At 42.2% G+C, this 14993-nt stretch overlaps 1 protein-coding gene across 8 annotated transcripts in view; it reads right to left on the minus strand.

The window, feature by feature from the left end:
* The window catches only part of myripa (myosin VIIA and Rab interacting protein a), a 42975-nt gene that overhangs the window by 22012 nt on the left and 5970 nt on the right, over positions 1–14993 (minus strand). For all 8 annotated transcript variants that reach the window (XR_013203882.1, XM_077230353.1, XM_077230343.1 and 5 more), the window contains one exon: positions 75–296. Coding sequence is in view for 7 of the 8 variants with exons in the window: in XM_077230353.1 (XP_077086468.1) it covers positions 75–296 (222 nt within the window). In the remaining variant the exon portion in view is untranslated. The remainder of the gene's footprint in view (positions 1–74; positions 297–14993) is intronic.

A 14993-nucleotide genomic window follows, 5' to 3' on the forward strand; every position in this document is an offset into this window, starting at 1 on the left:
TAAGCCCCCTGACAGAGCTTGCTCTCTCTCTATCTCCAAACCACAACAGATCTTGCTAGCATGACAATACTGACCTGGTCCTCTGGCAGGAGGAGCACAGCCAGCCTTTGTCCTTCTTACTGTAGGTGCAGCATCCCTTGCAGACGTTGTAGCAACAGTCCAGACAGGAACGCTTGGGGTTGAGCAGGAAGGTGAAGGGAGAACAGCAGCGGATGCAGCAGCGCTCATTAAACCTGTGCTGCCGTGACAGCAGAACAGACCGACTGCCCTCCTCAACCAGCGCCTTCTTCATTTCACTGGAGAGAGAGAGAGAGAGAGAGAGAGAGAGAGAGAGAGAGAGAGAGAGAGAGAGAGAGAGAGAGAGAGAGAGAGAGAGAGAGAGAGAGAGAGAGAGAGAGAGAGAGAGAGAGAGAGAGAGAGAGAGAGAGAGAGAGAGAGAGAGAGAGAGAGAGTGAGTATAAAGAAAACGTGATATAAAGTATGCGACTCTATAAAAATGATTCATAAGCTGATGTATATTTGTCTGAGTTTAAGCAGGACACATTAAAAAACATTCATTATTAATCTCTATGTAAGACGGGCTGTAGTGCCCTATAAGTGGATCATGTTCACATGACATCTGCGTGTTGACAGATGCACTACATTTGCCCTTCAACGTCTTAAATCTGTCTGGATTTCCAGCCGTACTGCAGCCTCCAGAGATGAGAGCAACTCTGCAAAATTGCTCTGACATTTAGCGAAGAGACAAGAGACCCAATACTATTTAGTAGAATATTATTTGCAGCCAACCAGCACGTATACACTTTGTTTGGATTAGGTCCATTAGATTTATGATGCTCAATTAAACAGATGTGCCTTTAGGATATGAATTCATCATACAGTATTATACATACATTACAGTATATTCAGTATATATATATACACACACACACACACACATATACATACAGTATATATATATATATATATATATATATATATATATATATATATACACACACACACACACACACACACACACACACATACATAAGGTCTGTCTGTATATTACTGGTCTGGATTTTTAAGTGACTCTGGAGCTTACATCGATTCATTAAGCAATTGTCTTTATGAATGAGTCAATGAAACATTCACTCATCATATTCAATCATTTCAAGAACACTGATTGATTCAGTGCTGCTCAAAGATGTGCAACAGTTCATTCTGCTTTGACTTCGGTTGGAGCGGTACTGCAAAATTAAACAAAGTAACTGGCAATATTGTGTCTAAATTTCTAAGTTACTTAGTATTAATGTAGTTCATCAAAGTGTTATCTAACAGCAATATCACACTGGCCTGAATATCAGCATGACTATCCACCTTATTCCTGACGAGCTTACTGCGTTTTGAATTATGGGTGGCACTTCCGGTTTGGGGAACTCCCATTCAAAAAGACTGAAACGAATCATTTCAAATCATAAGATTGCCCCACAAATAAAGCTTATCCGTCAGTTTGACTTAATGAGCTATCAGTTTTCTTTCATATTTTATCTAAGAATAACATGAGAATAACGTAACACTTGGTATTTTAACGTGACAGGTTTTAATAAGAATATCTAGTTCAGAGCTCATTCTTTTCCTCATGATTATTTTCTTTTTTACTTTTGAATTTCTCTGTAATAGTATGATAAAGGTCAACATATACTGCACATTTGTGGTCTGTTGAGCCACACGGCTGATCTGAATATCATCATGGCATTTCCTGCGGTTCACAAGTGTGAATACAGGAAAAAAGTAATACAAAATAATAATACTGTAATAATAACATTATTATTGGTCAACTTTTATGAATATTGTTAATTTTTATTCACCTTATTTATCTGTATAGTGAAGACATATGTGAACAAAAAGAAATGGTTTTAAAAAATGTATTAAAAATGTCATATTAAATTAAAATTAAACAATGAAATTTAAATAATTTTAAATAATGTGTCATGCTGATACAAATTATTCTAAAAGCAAACCTATGACTCACAGAGAGAGGAGCTGACAGGATGAGCAAAGGGATGAATAATTAGAAAGGAAGCATTGTATTGAAAACCTCTGCTTGAGGTGTGGCATTAACTTGTCTCTCCAAACAATACCAATGCATGAACAGATCAGCTCCAGTGAATTCTAAGAGAGGGGAACTGAGGAAAATCTCAGCAGATTAAAAACAGACAGGCAGGAAATAAAACAAAATAGAAAAGAAAGAAAACAAAAGACTGTATGATATACATGCAAGTGTAATACTTCAAAGGGATACTAGTCTTGAGACTGTGGGCTTGGCATACATTTACGACAATGCATTTTTGAACATAGTAATAGTTTGGAGACATATTTGTGCCAAAACCTCCCTTTGAGAACATTTTGCGCATGCATATGCTTGTAAAAAAAAAACTCTTGCACTTAATTCAAGATGCATGTAGTTTGTAAATGTATCTCTAAATGTGACATTCAGATCCTACAGATACAGACTAGAGATTACAAACACCAGTTTGTCCACCAGTTTGTCTTGACTCAATCAGTGGCAAGATGAATTTAAAGTAACAGAAGAAAAACACAAAATATAAATAGCTGAAAAATGATTACAGATGGAGCAGGACCTATTTCATGTTCCTACAATCATGTACTAATGGCTCGTTTCCACTGAGCAGTACGGTACGGTACAGTACGGTTCGGTTCGGGTCAGTAAACCATGATCTAGCTAGCGTTTCCACCGCCAACAGTACCCTACTTGATAGGCGTGGTGTTTGCTGGAAAGAAGCCATCAACGTCATTTTCGCGCGAAGAAGAGTAAACACCAATGGAAACATCAAAGTAAACACCAATGGATGGCATACAGCAGATCTTGTCCTTGCTTCTCGGCATGTTTGTCACAAGAAGACAAGCGCCGACATTAGGCATTTCTCAATACCAAGTATGTAAAGTTCTCAGCAGAAGGACTCCTGAGGACGCGAGTCCGGTAATTCTCCAAATGGAACAGCGCATTCGGGAAAGCGTCACTCAGCTCGCTCTGCATGTACATTTTAGGCAACAATAAAACGAAATATGTTATAAAACACCACTCTGCCTCTTTTCGTTTTCATTTAAATAAATGTTAAACATTATAGGCACACAAATGCGGTTCATGCAATGTATAGACCTGATTATATTATTCACTGCATGTTTAACGTTAGCCTATTCATAACAAAACGAAATATAAAACACAACCCTGCATCTTTTCGTTTAAATTTAAAAAAATATTAAACATATTCCAGGCAATATGTGCATTTGTACAAATGTTGCAATAAACAACATTACAGTGATAATCTTGTAATAAAAAATTACAAAACTCAACCCTATCTCTTTTTGTTAAATTTCAGTTCTATCAATTATAGCCATTATAAAAGTATAAGTAAAAGGTAACGTTACAAGAAGCTATACAATAAGAAATAAAGCAAACAATTCAGTCAATTTACAATTAACGTTACAACGGAAAAGTTATAGCCTAAATATATGAAACTTCACTTAGCCCTCAGCCAAAACGATTGGCCAAGGAACGAATTATCGATTCACGAGAGACCAAAGATCACCCGTTAGATATACACAAGACGAATTACCACTACAGAGTCAGCAGCAAACGTCAGAACGACTAGCCGAGGAAAGGCTGTTCCAGGCGGGGAACATGAGCGCCGAGCGCCCGGTGATCCCTGGAATGGATCAAATTATCATAAATCATTCTAAATAAACCGCAGATTTGAGCTTTAAACAACTACATTCTCGCCTCAAAAACTCTTAAAACTACATTTCGTGAAAGAATAACCGTAGTATTATATTCCAACTGTATATTAAAAAAATGGTGCTTCTTATGTTGTCATTCCCCTTGTAGCACGGGCAAGTGATGATACTCTGTCAACCAATCAGTGTTCTGCAGTGAGTCTAGCTCCACCCTTTAGTACCGTACCACTGTGCTAGGTACCCCAACGGAAGGGTACCCAAAAAGTGGTACGGTACGGTTCGGCTTTTTGGTACCATTCACAACTTTTGACAGTGGAAACGCAAATAATTGTGTACCGTACCGAACTGTACCGTACCGTACCGCTCAGTGGAAACGAGCCATAAGATGATACCCCATTAGGGGTCTTTCAACTGGACTTATAATTGGATACTCGGCAGGCCATTTCCACCGAGTTCTCAGAAACATGGTCTGTTGTTTACAGAGCGAACCGTTGGCAAAGAACAGCAGAGGTGCCAGTGCCCTGTGCCAGTAGGTGCAGATCCAAGAGAATTTCTACCAAGTGACCCATGCCAGATAGCCAGCCTGGGCACAGGTGTGATGAACAGGGGGAGACTGAATCCAATATGTTATACTAAGTCATCTGTCAAAGCAGCATCTATTATTAATGAGAGGTTATATATATATATATATATACACAATGTACATTTTTGCATACTGTACATTATATTGTTGTGATGTCTAAATTCACTTGAAGCATTTAAATGGAATGATTGTATTTTTAAGTGTTTTATTGTGAATTTATTTAGACAGGAGATTTATAAATGTTTTGCCAAAACATGGATGTATTTTTTCAACAAAAAAAAACATTTTTCAACATTATGACTAATTATGAGTAAAAGAGCATCAAAGTAGTCATAGCCATAAAAAATGACAAAAATAGGTCATGTGTGTTTATTGTTGTAAATGATAGATTATACCAAGGGTTTTGAGATGCAATACTAAAATTTTCATTTATAACATGATAAATACTAAAATGAATGATTTTATTGACACTACGCTATACTTTTGCGAAAAAAAAAAAATACCGGACGTGGGCTTCCTAAACATTTCAATCGTCTCTGGGTTTATTTTTCGGCGCAACAACATCTGCTGATTCTTATATCATTCAGTCCAGGAACTACTTTTCTACTTATTTTCTATTAGAAAGAGTAAACAGACCTTAATATCAATCCGCACGAGCTGCAATCAGGTCAACACAATGAAAAAAAAAATGGTTTTATGCTTTTAGCTTTTTGGACATGCGCATCATAATAAATAGGCCTGTTTTACAAAACCTTAAGAATTTTCCCATAAATGTGTCATATATCACTAAAAAAGGGAGAATCTCAGCTTTAATGTGGTATATGGCACATATGGAGGATAATTATGGATAAAATGTGTTGCAGTTTCAAAAATAAGCTTTTTTTAAAAATTGAAATTTCTCAAAAACATGATTTTCTGAGCCCGAAATTCAGCAAATCTTTGACATAGCCTTACTCAGTCAATATTGAAGATATCAAGGTTATATTTTCACAGAATGTTCTTTACATTATGTAGGATGATTTTATGTAGAAAACAGTGAATCACAAAAAAATGACTTTAGCTGGGTTTTCACAGACAGGGTCACATTTGTTTTTGTTGTTTTCTGGGGGGGGGGTTTCAAAGGCTATGCTGAGATTACTGTTCAGATTGAATTTTATAAACATTTACAATAATAAAATGAACTTTTTTAGAGAATATTTATTTGTACATTAATTAAGTCTAAATTAAATCTCATAAAAATGTTGCATGAGGATTTTGTACGGAACCCATAACTGGACTGCTATTTTTCTCGTGGTCGGCAGGTGGCGCCTCTCAACAGGCTCCTGCTGAACACTACCACTCATTATGCCTGATGTGTCACATCTGTGTCTTGTCCTATTTAAGAGGGTTTGTGCCATGCTTTATTGTTCTTACTTGAGCCTATATTACCTGTTGCAAACTAAGTCTGTTGAAGTTTAAGTCTTTGGACCCTTGTGTTTATTTTTCTTTTCACTGTTTCTTGGAAGCCCGGCTTCCGTTGTTTTGTTGTACTTTTCATAGCTCAATCAGTTAACTCAGTGACTTTAAACACAAGAGACCCCAGTTCAATCCCCACCTAGAACAGCCCCGTTACAGAACAGAGCTTCTCTGTACATACACAAGAAAGATCAATCTCAATGAGCCAAATCTACAATTGTGTTATGCAGCACAAACATTCCAGCAATATAGCAATTACATGCCCTATTTCTGGAACATCTTGTTAACACAGATCAGCAGTGGTATTGCAAAACAATAACGCATAGCGGTTGATAAAACAATATGTGGTATGCTGGGAATAGCTCACTTCAGAGCAATGCAAGAAAACATATACTAATCTCATATGACAGGGCTTCAAGTCTTTCAAATGCAGTTGTGGCTAGTCTTTCTATGGAGATTCAGCATAGACAGAACAGAGACAAAACTAGTTCTCCAATTCAAATAAACTCTCAGGAATCAGGTAATCAGATGTGGATGCCAATGAAGAATGGCTAAAAACATAAGCCAAACAAATAGTCTATAAATATGGTTGTAGTATGCATTAGATAATAAATGGATAAGCATGTAATAAAAGAAATGTCATGTCGTAATTGTTTGTATGGTCTTATATCAAAATGATCCACTGTCATACAAGCCAAACTGCATGTGCAGAAACAGTATGTTCTGTGTGCACTTCCATCACATGTTATCACAAAAACATCAGAATCTGCCATCTGTTTGAAATACTTGATTTAATGAACTGGAAATTCATGGATGAGTGCATGGATAGATGGAGGACTCTAGGGTCTCTCTAGATGGTTTCCAAAAGCTGATATAGATCTGTGGTTCCCAACCAGGACTTAACGTACCCCAGAGCCCATTTAAGAGGTCCCAAGGGGCTTTAGAAGAGTGTGTAAAATAGATGTAAAATAAATATAAAATAGAAATTATGAAGAGACAATACAGCGCATGATACACACGTTCTCGGCTCATTCACTTCCATCGTCGTTACATTCTCTTAGTCTTTATCACTATTAAACACAAACTAAAAATTAACAATTGTTCTTGTCAAGGGTTATGTTTAATATTTCAAAAACAGATATGATGCCTCGTCAATGCACTTAATTGGTTCCCAGGTTTTTTTTAAACTACATTTCAAATCATGTTGCTTAGCAGGTCTCTCTTTGTGAATTTTCCTCCCCTACACAGAGGGTATTTTCTAATAATCTTGTTTTTGTGCTCTTCCATTCTCTGATAACTCACTCAGTCCTGTTTGAAATTCAGAGATGCTAACCAGGTGTCAAAGAAGACATTGAAAAGCAAGATGCATGCAGGCAGAACACACTTGGGAAAAGAAAAAAATGCTGTCTGCATTAAATGAGATGGTTCCAGGTTTTTTGTAGAATTGTGGGTCTTAGTAAATAACTGTTATCTTCAAATAAAAATAAGATTTAATTCATTTGAACTTCAAAAGCATTTATTAAAAAATACCTGACTATCAATTTGGTATAGGGTTGTATGGTACAGATATAACAGTATAGGCTGTAGTAGAGTGGTTGGCAACAGGCGGCCCGCGGGCCAAGACTGGCCCGTCAGCAATAACATCTGGCCCGTGCCCGCAGTCAGGTTGTCACGCCGTCTTTCCCTCTCGTCTTGTGCGTGTATGTGCGTGCTGATTGTTTCGTGTGGGCGTTACCGTTGATTACCTGATTCTCTCATCAGCGCCAGCTGTATTCCATCAGTCAGCCTATTTAATGCCTTGTCTTTCGTCTTGTGTTTGTCCGATCGTTGTTGGAGTTCTCCCGTGTTGTTTCCTGTTCTCCTCGTGTTTTCTCTCGTCTGCCTTCAGTTGGTGTGCCACTGGATTATGTTCCGGTTTCAGTCGCAGGATCTTCACGTCGTTTCGTCACTCTTCACTCCGGGTCCCAGCACTCAGATCTTCACTCGGCATCCAGGAATAGCCCATCGAGGTCCCTGTGTCACACTCTCCTGCTGACTCCGCTGAGATGAGGGTTTTTGACCGTGCGGTGGCGGGGAAGGACGCTCCAGGCTCCTCGCGGATCTGAGACAGGGTGATCGTTCAGTCGCTGAGTAATCCATCGAGTTCCGCACGCTGGCAGTGGAGTGCAACTGGAACGAGGAGGCGCCGTGGGACATGTTCCTGCATGGGCGGGCTGGCCGACCGTGTCCAACGAGAGATATACGTCTTGGACCTTCCCCAGAGTCTCAATGAACTGGTCGACCTGGCGCTGAGGGTGGATGCTCTTCTTAACCGCCTGGACTGGTACACCCGTCCCAACTGCAGACTCGGGGGTGCTGAGGGTCGATGGACCAGCGAGGGAGACACGGTCGGTCCCGTCGTCAATCACGAGCCCATGCAGGTAGCGAGAGCTCGGCTTTCCCGGGAGGAGAGAGGCGGAGATCCCGATGACTCTGCCTGTACTGTGGAGGAACGGGCCATTTCATACACTCTAGTCCGGTAAAAGAACAAGCCCGGTAGTAATGAAGAGGCTACTATCGGGTGGGATCTCCGCCGAAAAGTCCTCACCATCCATTCTCCCTCCGGTAAGACTGAGATGGGCTAACCACACCCACACCTGCCTGCATTGTTGGACTCCAGAGCTGAAGGTAACTTCATGGACACCCACTTCGCTCACAAACTTCAGCTCCCCATCACTCCGCTCACCCATCATATCCCTGTAAATACAGGAACAGGAACTCCCCAACATATACCTTACCACCGGTCCCATAACCCTCATTACGTCTGGTAACCACACAGAGATCATCACATTCCTTCTCATGGACTCCCCGTTAGCAACCATAGTTTTAGGCCACCCCTGGCTGGTGCAACACAACCCAAGGGTTGATTGGGGCCTGAACTCCATCTCCACATGGAGTGAACGTTGCCATGAGTCCTGTCTAGTGTCTGCTTGTTCGTCTGTGTCTGGTTCTGTGTTTCAGGAGAAGGCAGCGGATTTATCAAACGTGCCCACGGAGTACCTCGACCTGAGGGAGGTGTTCAGTAAGTCCCGTGCTGCTGCTCTTCCTCCGCATCGTCCCTATGACTGTGCTATAGATTTACTTACAGATAAGTCTCCGCCTAAGAGCAAACTTTACTCTCTTTCTGTTCCTGAGAGGGAGGCCATGGATAAATATATTTCTGATTCTCTAGCAACAGGGTTCATCCGACCTTCCTCTTCTCCAGCAGGGACGGGGTTCTTTTTTGTGGGGAAGAAGGATGGTTCTCTGCGACCTTGTATTGATTACCGAGAGCTGAACAACATCACGGTAAAGAATACATATCCTTTGCCATTGATGTCTTCAGCTTCCGAGAGGTTGCAGGGAGCATCGGGAGCAGGGAGCTTCACGAAATTGGATTTACGTAATGCATATCATTTGGTTCGCATCAGAAAGGGGGATGAATGGAAAACCGCTTTCAACACCCCCAGGGGGCACTTTGAATATTTGGTTATGCTGTTTGGGCTGTCCAACTCCCCAGCGGTTTTCCAGGCACTCGTCAACCACGTGCATCGGGATATGGTAGATCAATTCATATATGTCTACCTGGACGACATATTGATTTTCTCATCTTCTCTCGAGGAACACGTGCAGTACGTCCGACGAGTACTTCAGAGGTTGCTAGAGAATGGTCTTTTTCTCAAGGTGGAGAAATGCGATTTTCATGCACAGTCTGTTACTTTTCTAGGATACATCATCTCGTCTGAGGGAGTACATATGGACCCTGACAAGGTTAAGGCTGTGATTGATTGGCCAAGTCCAGATTCCCGTAAGGCCCTACAGAGGTTTCTGGGTTTCGCCAATTTCTATAGGCGTTTCATTCGCAATTTCAGCCAACTAGATGCTCCTCTGACTGCCTTGACCTGCCCAAGAACTACGTTCAGGTGGTCCGATACAGCTGAGGCTGTACTCGCCAAACTGAAAAGTCGATTCGTTATTGCTCCCATCTTGATAGCCTCTGATCCCTCACGTCAGTTCGTGGTGGAGATCGACGGATCAGAGGTGGGGGTAGGCGCAGTTCTTTCCCTACGTTCTTCCACAGACGACAAGATGCATCCGTGCGCGTTTCTTTCACACCGTCTATCTCCCGCCGAAAGTAACTATGACATTGGTAACAGAGAGTTGTTGGCGGTCAAGTTAGCGTTGGAACAGTGGCGTCATTGGTTAGAAGGGTCGGGGGTACCTTTTATCGTCTGGACCGATCACAAGAACTTAGAATATATCAGAACTGCCAAAAGACTCAACTCCAGGCATGCTCGGTGGGCTCTTTTTTTCTGTCGTTTTGATTTTTCTCTATCGTACCGCCCCGGTTCCAAGAACATCAAACCCGACTTTTTATCACGGATTTTTGACCACTCCGAACGCCCGTCCACTCCCGAATGCATTTTACCTGAGCATCTATTTGTCTCCACATTCACATGGGAGATCGAGTCGAAGGTCAAGACGGCCTTAGAAGGGGTAACGCCTCCGCCCGGGGGTCCACCGAGTCGGTTATTTGTACCGGAGGGATTACGGTCCGACGCCATTTGATGGGGGCATTGTTCTAATGTGGCTTGTCATCCAGGGGTTAAAGGGTCACTCCACCCATTTGCATTAAGAGGTCCATTGTTAGACAACCAGTCATACTATTGAATGGTCGTGCAACATTCTTTCATTTTCCCCTGAGACGAGAGAAATCTACTATTTACCTTTTTCACTTCCTCCTACAATGACGCAAAAATCGTCATTTGACGTCATTGTAGGAGGAAGTGTAAAAAGGGGGGATTTCTGTATAGACTACAAGCACAAATTCCCACCCTTTCAAACCCGCCCATAGGGGGTTGTGCCTAATGCGCTAACAGAGCTATCACAGATCAGTGGGTGGGACTTCACTTGCAGATACTGAAAGCAATATCAGCCATCTTGTTTATAAGCTAAGCTAACAAGCGCTGTGGATATAGGAAGTTACGACAATGACGGAAGAAACTAAACATGATATGGAATAGAGGATTTTGAAATTCTGCTGCTCGAATCCGCTGTTCGTGGCTATCTTTACGAGCCGCAATATAGTGAAGAGCAGCTGAGGCTGATGGAGGTTCAGGAGGCGACTGCCTGTCGCGGACGAGGAGCCCGGACTGGGTCGAGCTGAGGCGGGCTGCTGGTGCGTGTGCTCTCGCTGTGCGCTACGGACACAGATAGAGTCCGTCTGCTGCAGAGAATTTCAACGATCGCAATTTCTCCTGGACGAAATCTCTGAATCAGACGACCACACGGACGTTTGTGTTGTGATGTGAACCATCCTAGTTTCGCCTGACTGAACATCCAGGTATCATGCAATAATTCACCATATAGAAAGAAATACAAACGAGTAATTCACTAATGAGTTTGCCAATGTAACGGGGTTCGTTGTTGTGGGAAGAAGGAGGCTGGAACCGGCGAACATTTGAACGTTTTAATAGTAAAATAAACAAATACAAAACAAAAGTATAAGCCAGCTGGCCACACACAACAGAAACAAAACATAAAATCAGGCCTGTTCCTTTTGTGCTTCCGCTCCTCCGTGAGAGATATGAGACCACTGCACAGGTGTCATTCATTATCACTCGCGTCGTCCTCTCACGTCCCTCGCCCTCGTCCTGCTCGCCACAGCCAACTAACTAGACATTTTTTGTGAAAAGAATTTCAAACTCATTTGGCAGCTAGCCTTCTTGTAGACGGAAGAGTGATTTCTCTGATGTTTGCGCTGTTCTGGATTAGTGGGAGTGGCTTGCGGAGCTGTGGCTTGCGGAGCTGCATTGTGGGAGTTGTTGTCTTACATACAAATGCGCCCCAAAGTTATTTTCTGTCTTTTCTCGGTCAAGAGGGCACCAAATTCAAAATTTCTTTTACATTTCGACTACATATATAGCCCACTTTCAATAAAGATTAATGTTGAAATGGGTGGAGTGACCCTTTAATCGCACCAGTTTTTTGGTCAAGCAACGATTCTGGTGGCCATTAATGGCTCGCGACATCCGCAATTTGGTTTTGGCTTTCTCGATTTGTGCCACTGGTAAGACTTCCAATCGACCCCCAGATGGGTTACTCCAACTGCTGTCTGTCCCTTCGAGACCCTGGTCCCCCATTGCACTAGATTTTATTACCGCCCTGCCATCTTCCAAGGGCAAAACGGTCGTTTTGACCGTAGTGGACCGGTTTTCATCCCCAGAGCAATGGCCAAACCGAGAGAGCCAACCAGGATTTGGAGAGAGTGTTGTTAGGTATCTAAGAATCCTTCCTCATGGAGTCAGCAACTCTCGATGGTTGAGTACGCTCATAACTCGTTACCAGTGTCATCCACGGGCCTATCTCCGTTTGAGTGTAGTTTAGGTTACCAGCCACCTATTTTTCCTAGTCTGGAATCCGAAGTCGCGGTTCCCTCCGCTCACGGCTTCGTCCAGAGGTGCCACCGCACATGGACCAGAGCCCGTGAGACTCTGCTCCAGGTGGGGGCACGCACCAAGGCTAAGGCCGATCGCCACCGGTCGAAGCCTCCCGCATACGCCGTTGGTCAATAAGTGTGGCTTTCTACTAAGAACATTCCGCTCCGCTCAGTTTCCAATAAATTAGCTCCCAAATTCATCGGCCCGTTCGCTGTCACCAAGATTATTAGCCCGGTGACAGTCCGACTCAAAATTCCTCCTGCGTACAGGAGAATTCATCCCGCCTTCCATGTCTCCAAATTAAAGCCCGTATTTCATTCTCACATTAATCCGCCGGCCCCGGTTCCCCCACCGCTGTGACACGTAGATGGGGAACCTACACATTCGGTAAACCGTATTCTGGATTTGAGAAGGAAGGGACGCGGATTCCAGTATTTGGTGGACTGGGAAGGTTACGCCCCGGAAGAGAGAAGTTGGGTACCTGCTAGGGACATCCTGGATCACTCCCTTAACGATGATTACAATCGGCAGGTAGGTCATCGGGGAACGCCAGGAGGCGTTCCTAGGAGGAGGGGTACTGTCACAGTTGTCGAATCCGCAGTCTTTCCCTCTCGTCTTGTTTGTGTGTGTGTATGTGCGTGCTGATTTTTTCGTGTGGGCGTTACCGATGATTACCTGATTCTCTCATCAGCGCCAGCTGCATTCCATCAGTCAACCTATTTAATGCCTTGTCTTTCGTCTTGTGTTTGTCAGATCGTTGTTGGAGTTCTCCCGTGTTGTTTCCTGTTCTCCTCGTGTGTTCTCTCGTCTGCCTTCAGTTGGTGTGCCACTGGATTATGTTCTGGTTTCAGTCGCAGGATCTTCACGTCGTTTCGTCACTCTTCACTCCGGGTCCCAGCACTCAGATCTTCACTCGGCTCCCAGGAATAGCCCATCGAGGTCCCTGCGTCACACTCTCCTGCTGACTGCTATTTCCTGGACTTATTGTGCTTGTGCCAATAAAGAGATCATTTTACTTGCATCTTGCATCCGCGTTTACTTACGTAACAAGATTATTTTGATAGCGGCTGGTTCTGAAATAGATCTGTCATGAATGACAGCAACAGTTACTCACAATCACTTCGTCTAACGGTTTTGCAGCTATGCTTTATTTTGAGATGAATTGAGAGCTTTTAATTTGAAAAGTTCTGAAAGAAATTAAAAAGAGTCTGTGGATCGCTAGACACACCTCTGAAATAGCCGTCATGAAATGTCTAATTTTATATTCTTTGAAAACGGCGACAACTTCATTGCAGATAAGACACACCGGCTTTGCACTCACAAAATTAGGTATGCCCTATTTCCACTGTCCACTTTCCTCTTTAGACAATTTGATAGTGCCATTTTCCTAGCTTAATTAAATGTTAACATCACTCTGCACACGACGTAATAGCGCACCTCCAGCACACAACTTATGGCTCGTTTCCACTGAGCAGTACGGTACGGTACAGTACGGTTCGGGTCGGGTCGGGTCAGTAAACCATGATCCGGCTAGCGTTTCCACCGCCAACAGTACCCTACTTGATAGGCGTGGTGTTTGCAGGAAAGAAGCGATCAACGTCATTTTCGCGCGAAGAAGAAAGCGACAAAGTACACACTAATGGATGGCATACAGCAGATCTTGTCCTTGCTTCTCGGCATGTTTGTCACAAGAAGACAAGCGCCGACATTAGGCATTTCTCAATAACAAGTACGCAAAGTTCTCAGCAGAATGACTCCCGAGGACGCGAGTCCGGTAATTCTCCAAATGGAACAGCGCGTTCTTGAAAGCGTCACTCAGCTCGCTCTGCATGTACATTTTAGGCAACAATAAAACGAAATATATTATAAAACACCACTCTGTCCCTTTTCGTTTTCATTTAAATACATTTTAAACATTATAGGCACACAAATGTGGTTCAGGCAATGTATAGACCTGATTATATTATTTACTGCATGTTTAACGTTAGCCTATTTATAACAAAACGAAATATAAAACACAACCCTGCATCTTTTCGTTTAAATTTTAAAAATATTAAACATATTCCTGGCAATATTTGCATTTGTACAAATGTTGCAATAAACAACATTACAGTGATAATCTTGTAATAAAATAAAAAATGACAAAACTCAACCCAGTTAAATTTCAGTTTTAGCAATAATAGCCATTATAAAAGTATAAGTAAAAGGTAACGTTACAAGAAGCTATACAATAAGAGATAAAGCAAAAAATTCAGTCAAATATACAAATTCAGCGCTGGTCTAACATTAACGTTACAACGGAAAAGTTAAATAGCCTAAATATATGAAACTTCACTTAACCCTCAGCCAAAACGATTGGCCAGGGAACGAATTATCGATTCACGAGACCAAAGATCACCCGTTAAATTTACACAAGACGAATTACCACTACAGAGTCAGCGGCAAACGTCAGAACGACTAGCCGAGGAAAGGCTGTTCCAGGCGGGGAACATGAGCGCCGAGCGCCCGGTGATCGCCTGGAATGGATCAAATTATCATAAAACATTATAAATAAACCACAGATTTGAGCTTTAAACAACTACATTCTCTCAGTTTTGAAAAACTCTTAAAACTACATTTCGTGAAAGAATAACCATACTATTATATTCCAACTGTATATTAAAAAAATGGCGCTGCTTTTGTTGTCATTCCCCTTGTAGCTCGCGCAAGTGACGATACTCTGTCAACCAATCAGCGTTCTGCAGTGAGTCTAGCTCCAC

Source organism: Siphateles boraxobius, unplaced genomic scaffold (assembly GCF_051911475.1).
Source record: "Siphateles boraxobius isolate OS27281-9 unplaced genomic scaffold, OSU_SipBor_1 1, whole genome shotgun sequence".
Taxonomy (NCBI): domain Eukaryota; kingdom Metazoa; phylum Chordata; class Actinopteri; order Cypriniformes; family Leuciscidae; genus Siphateles; species Siphateles boraxobius.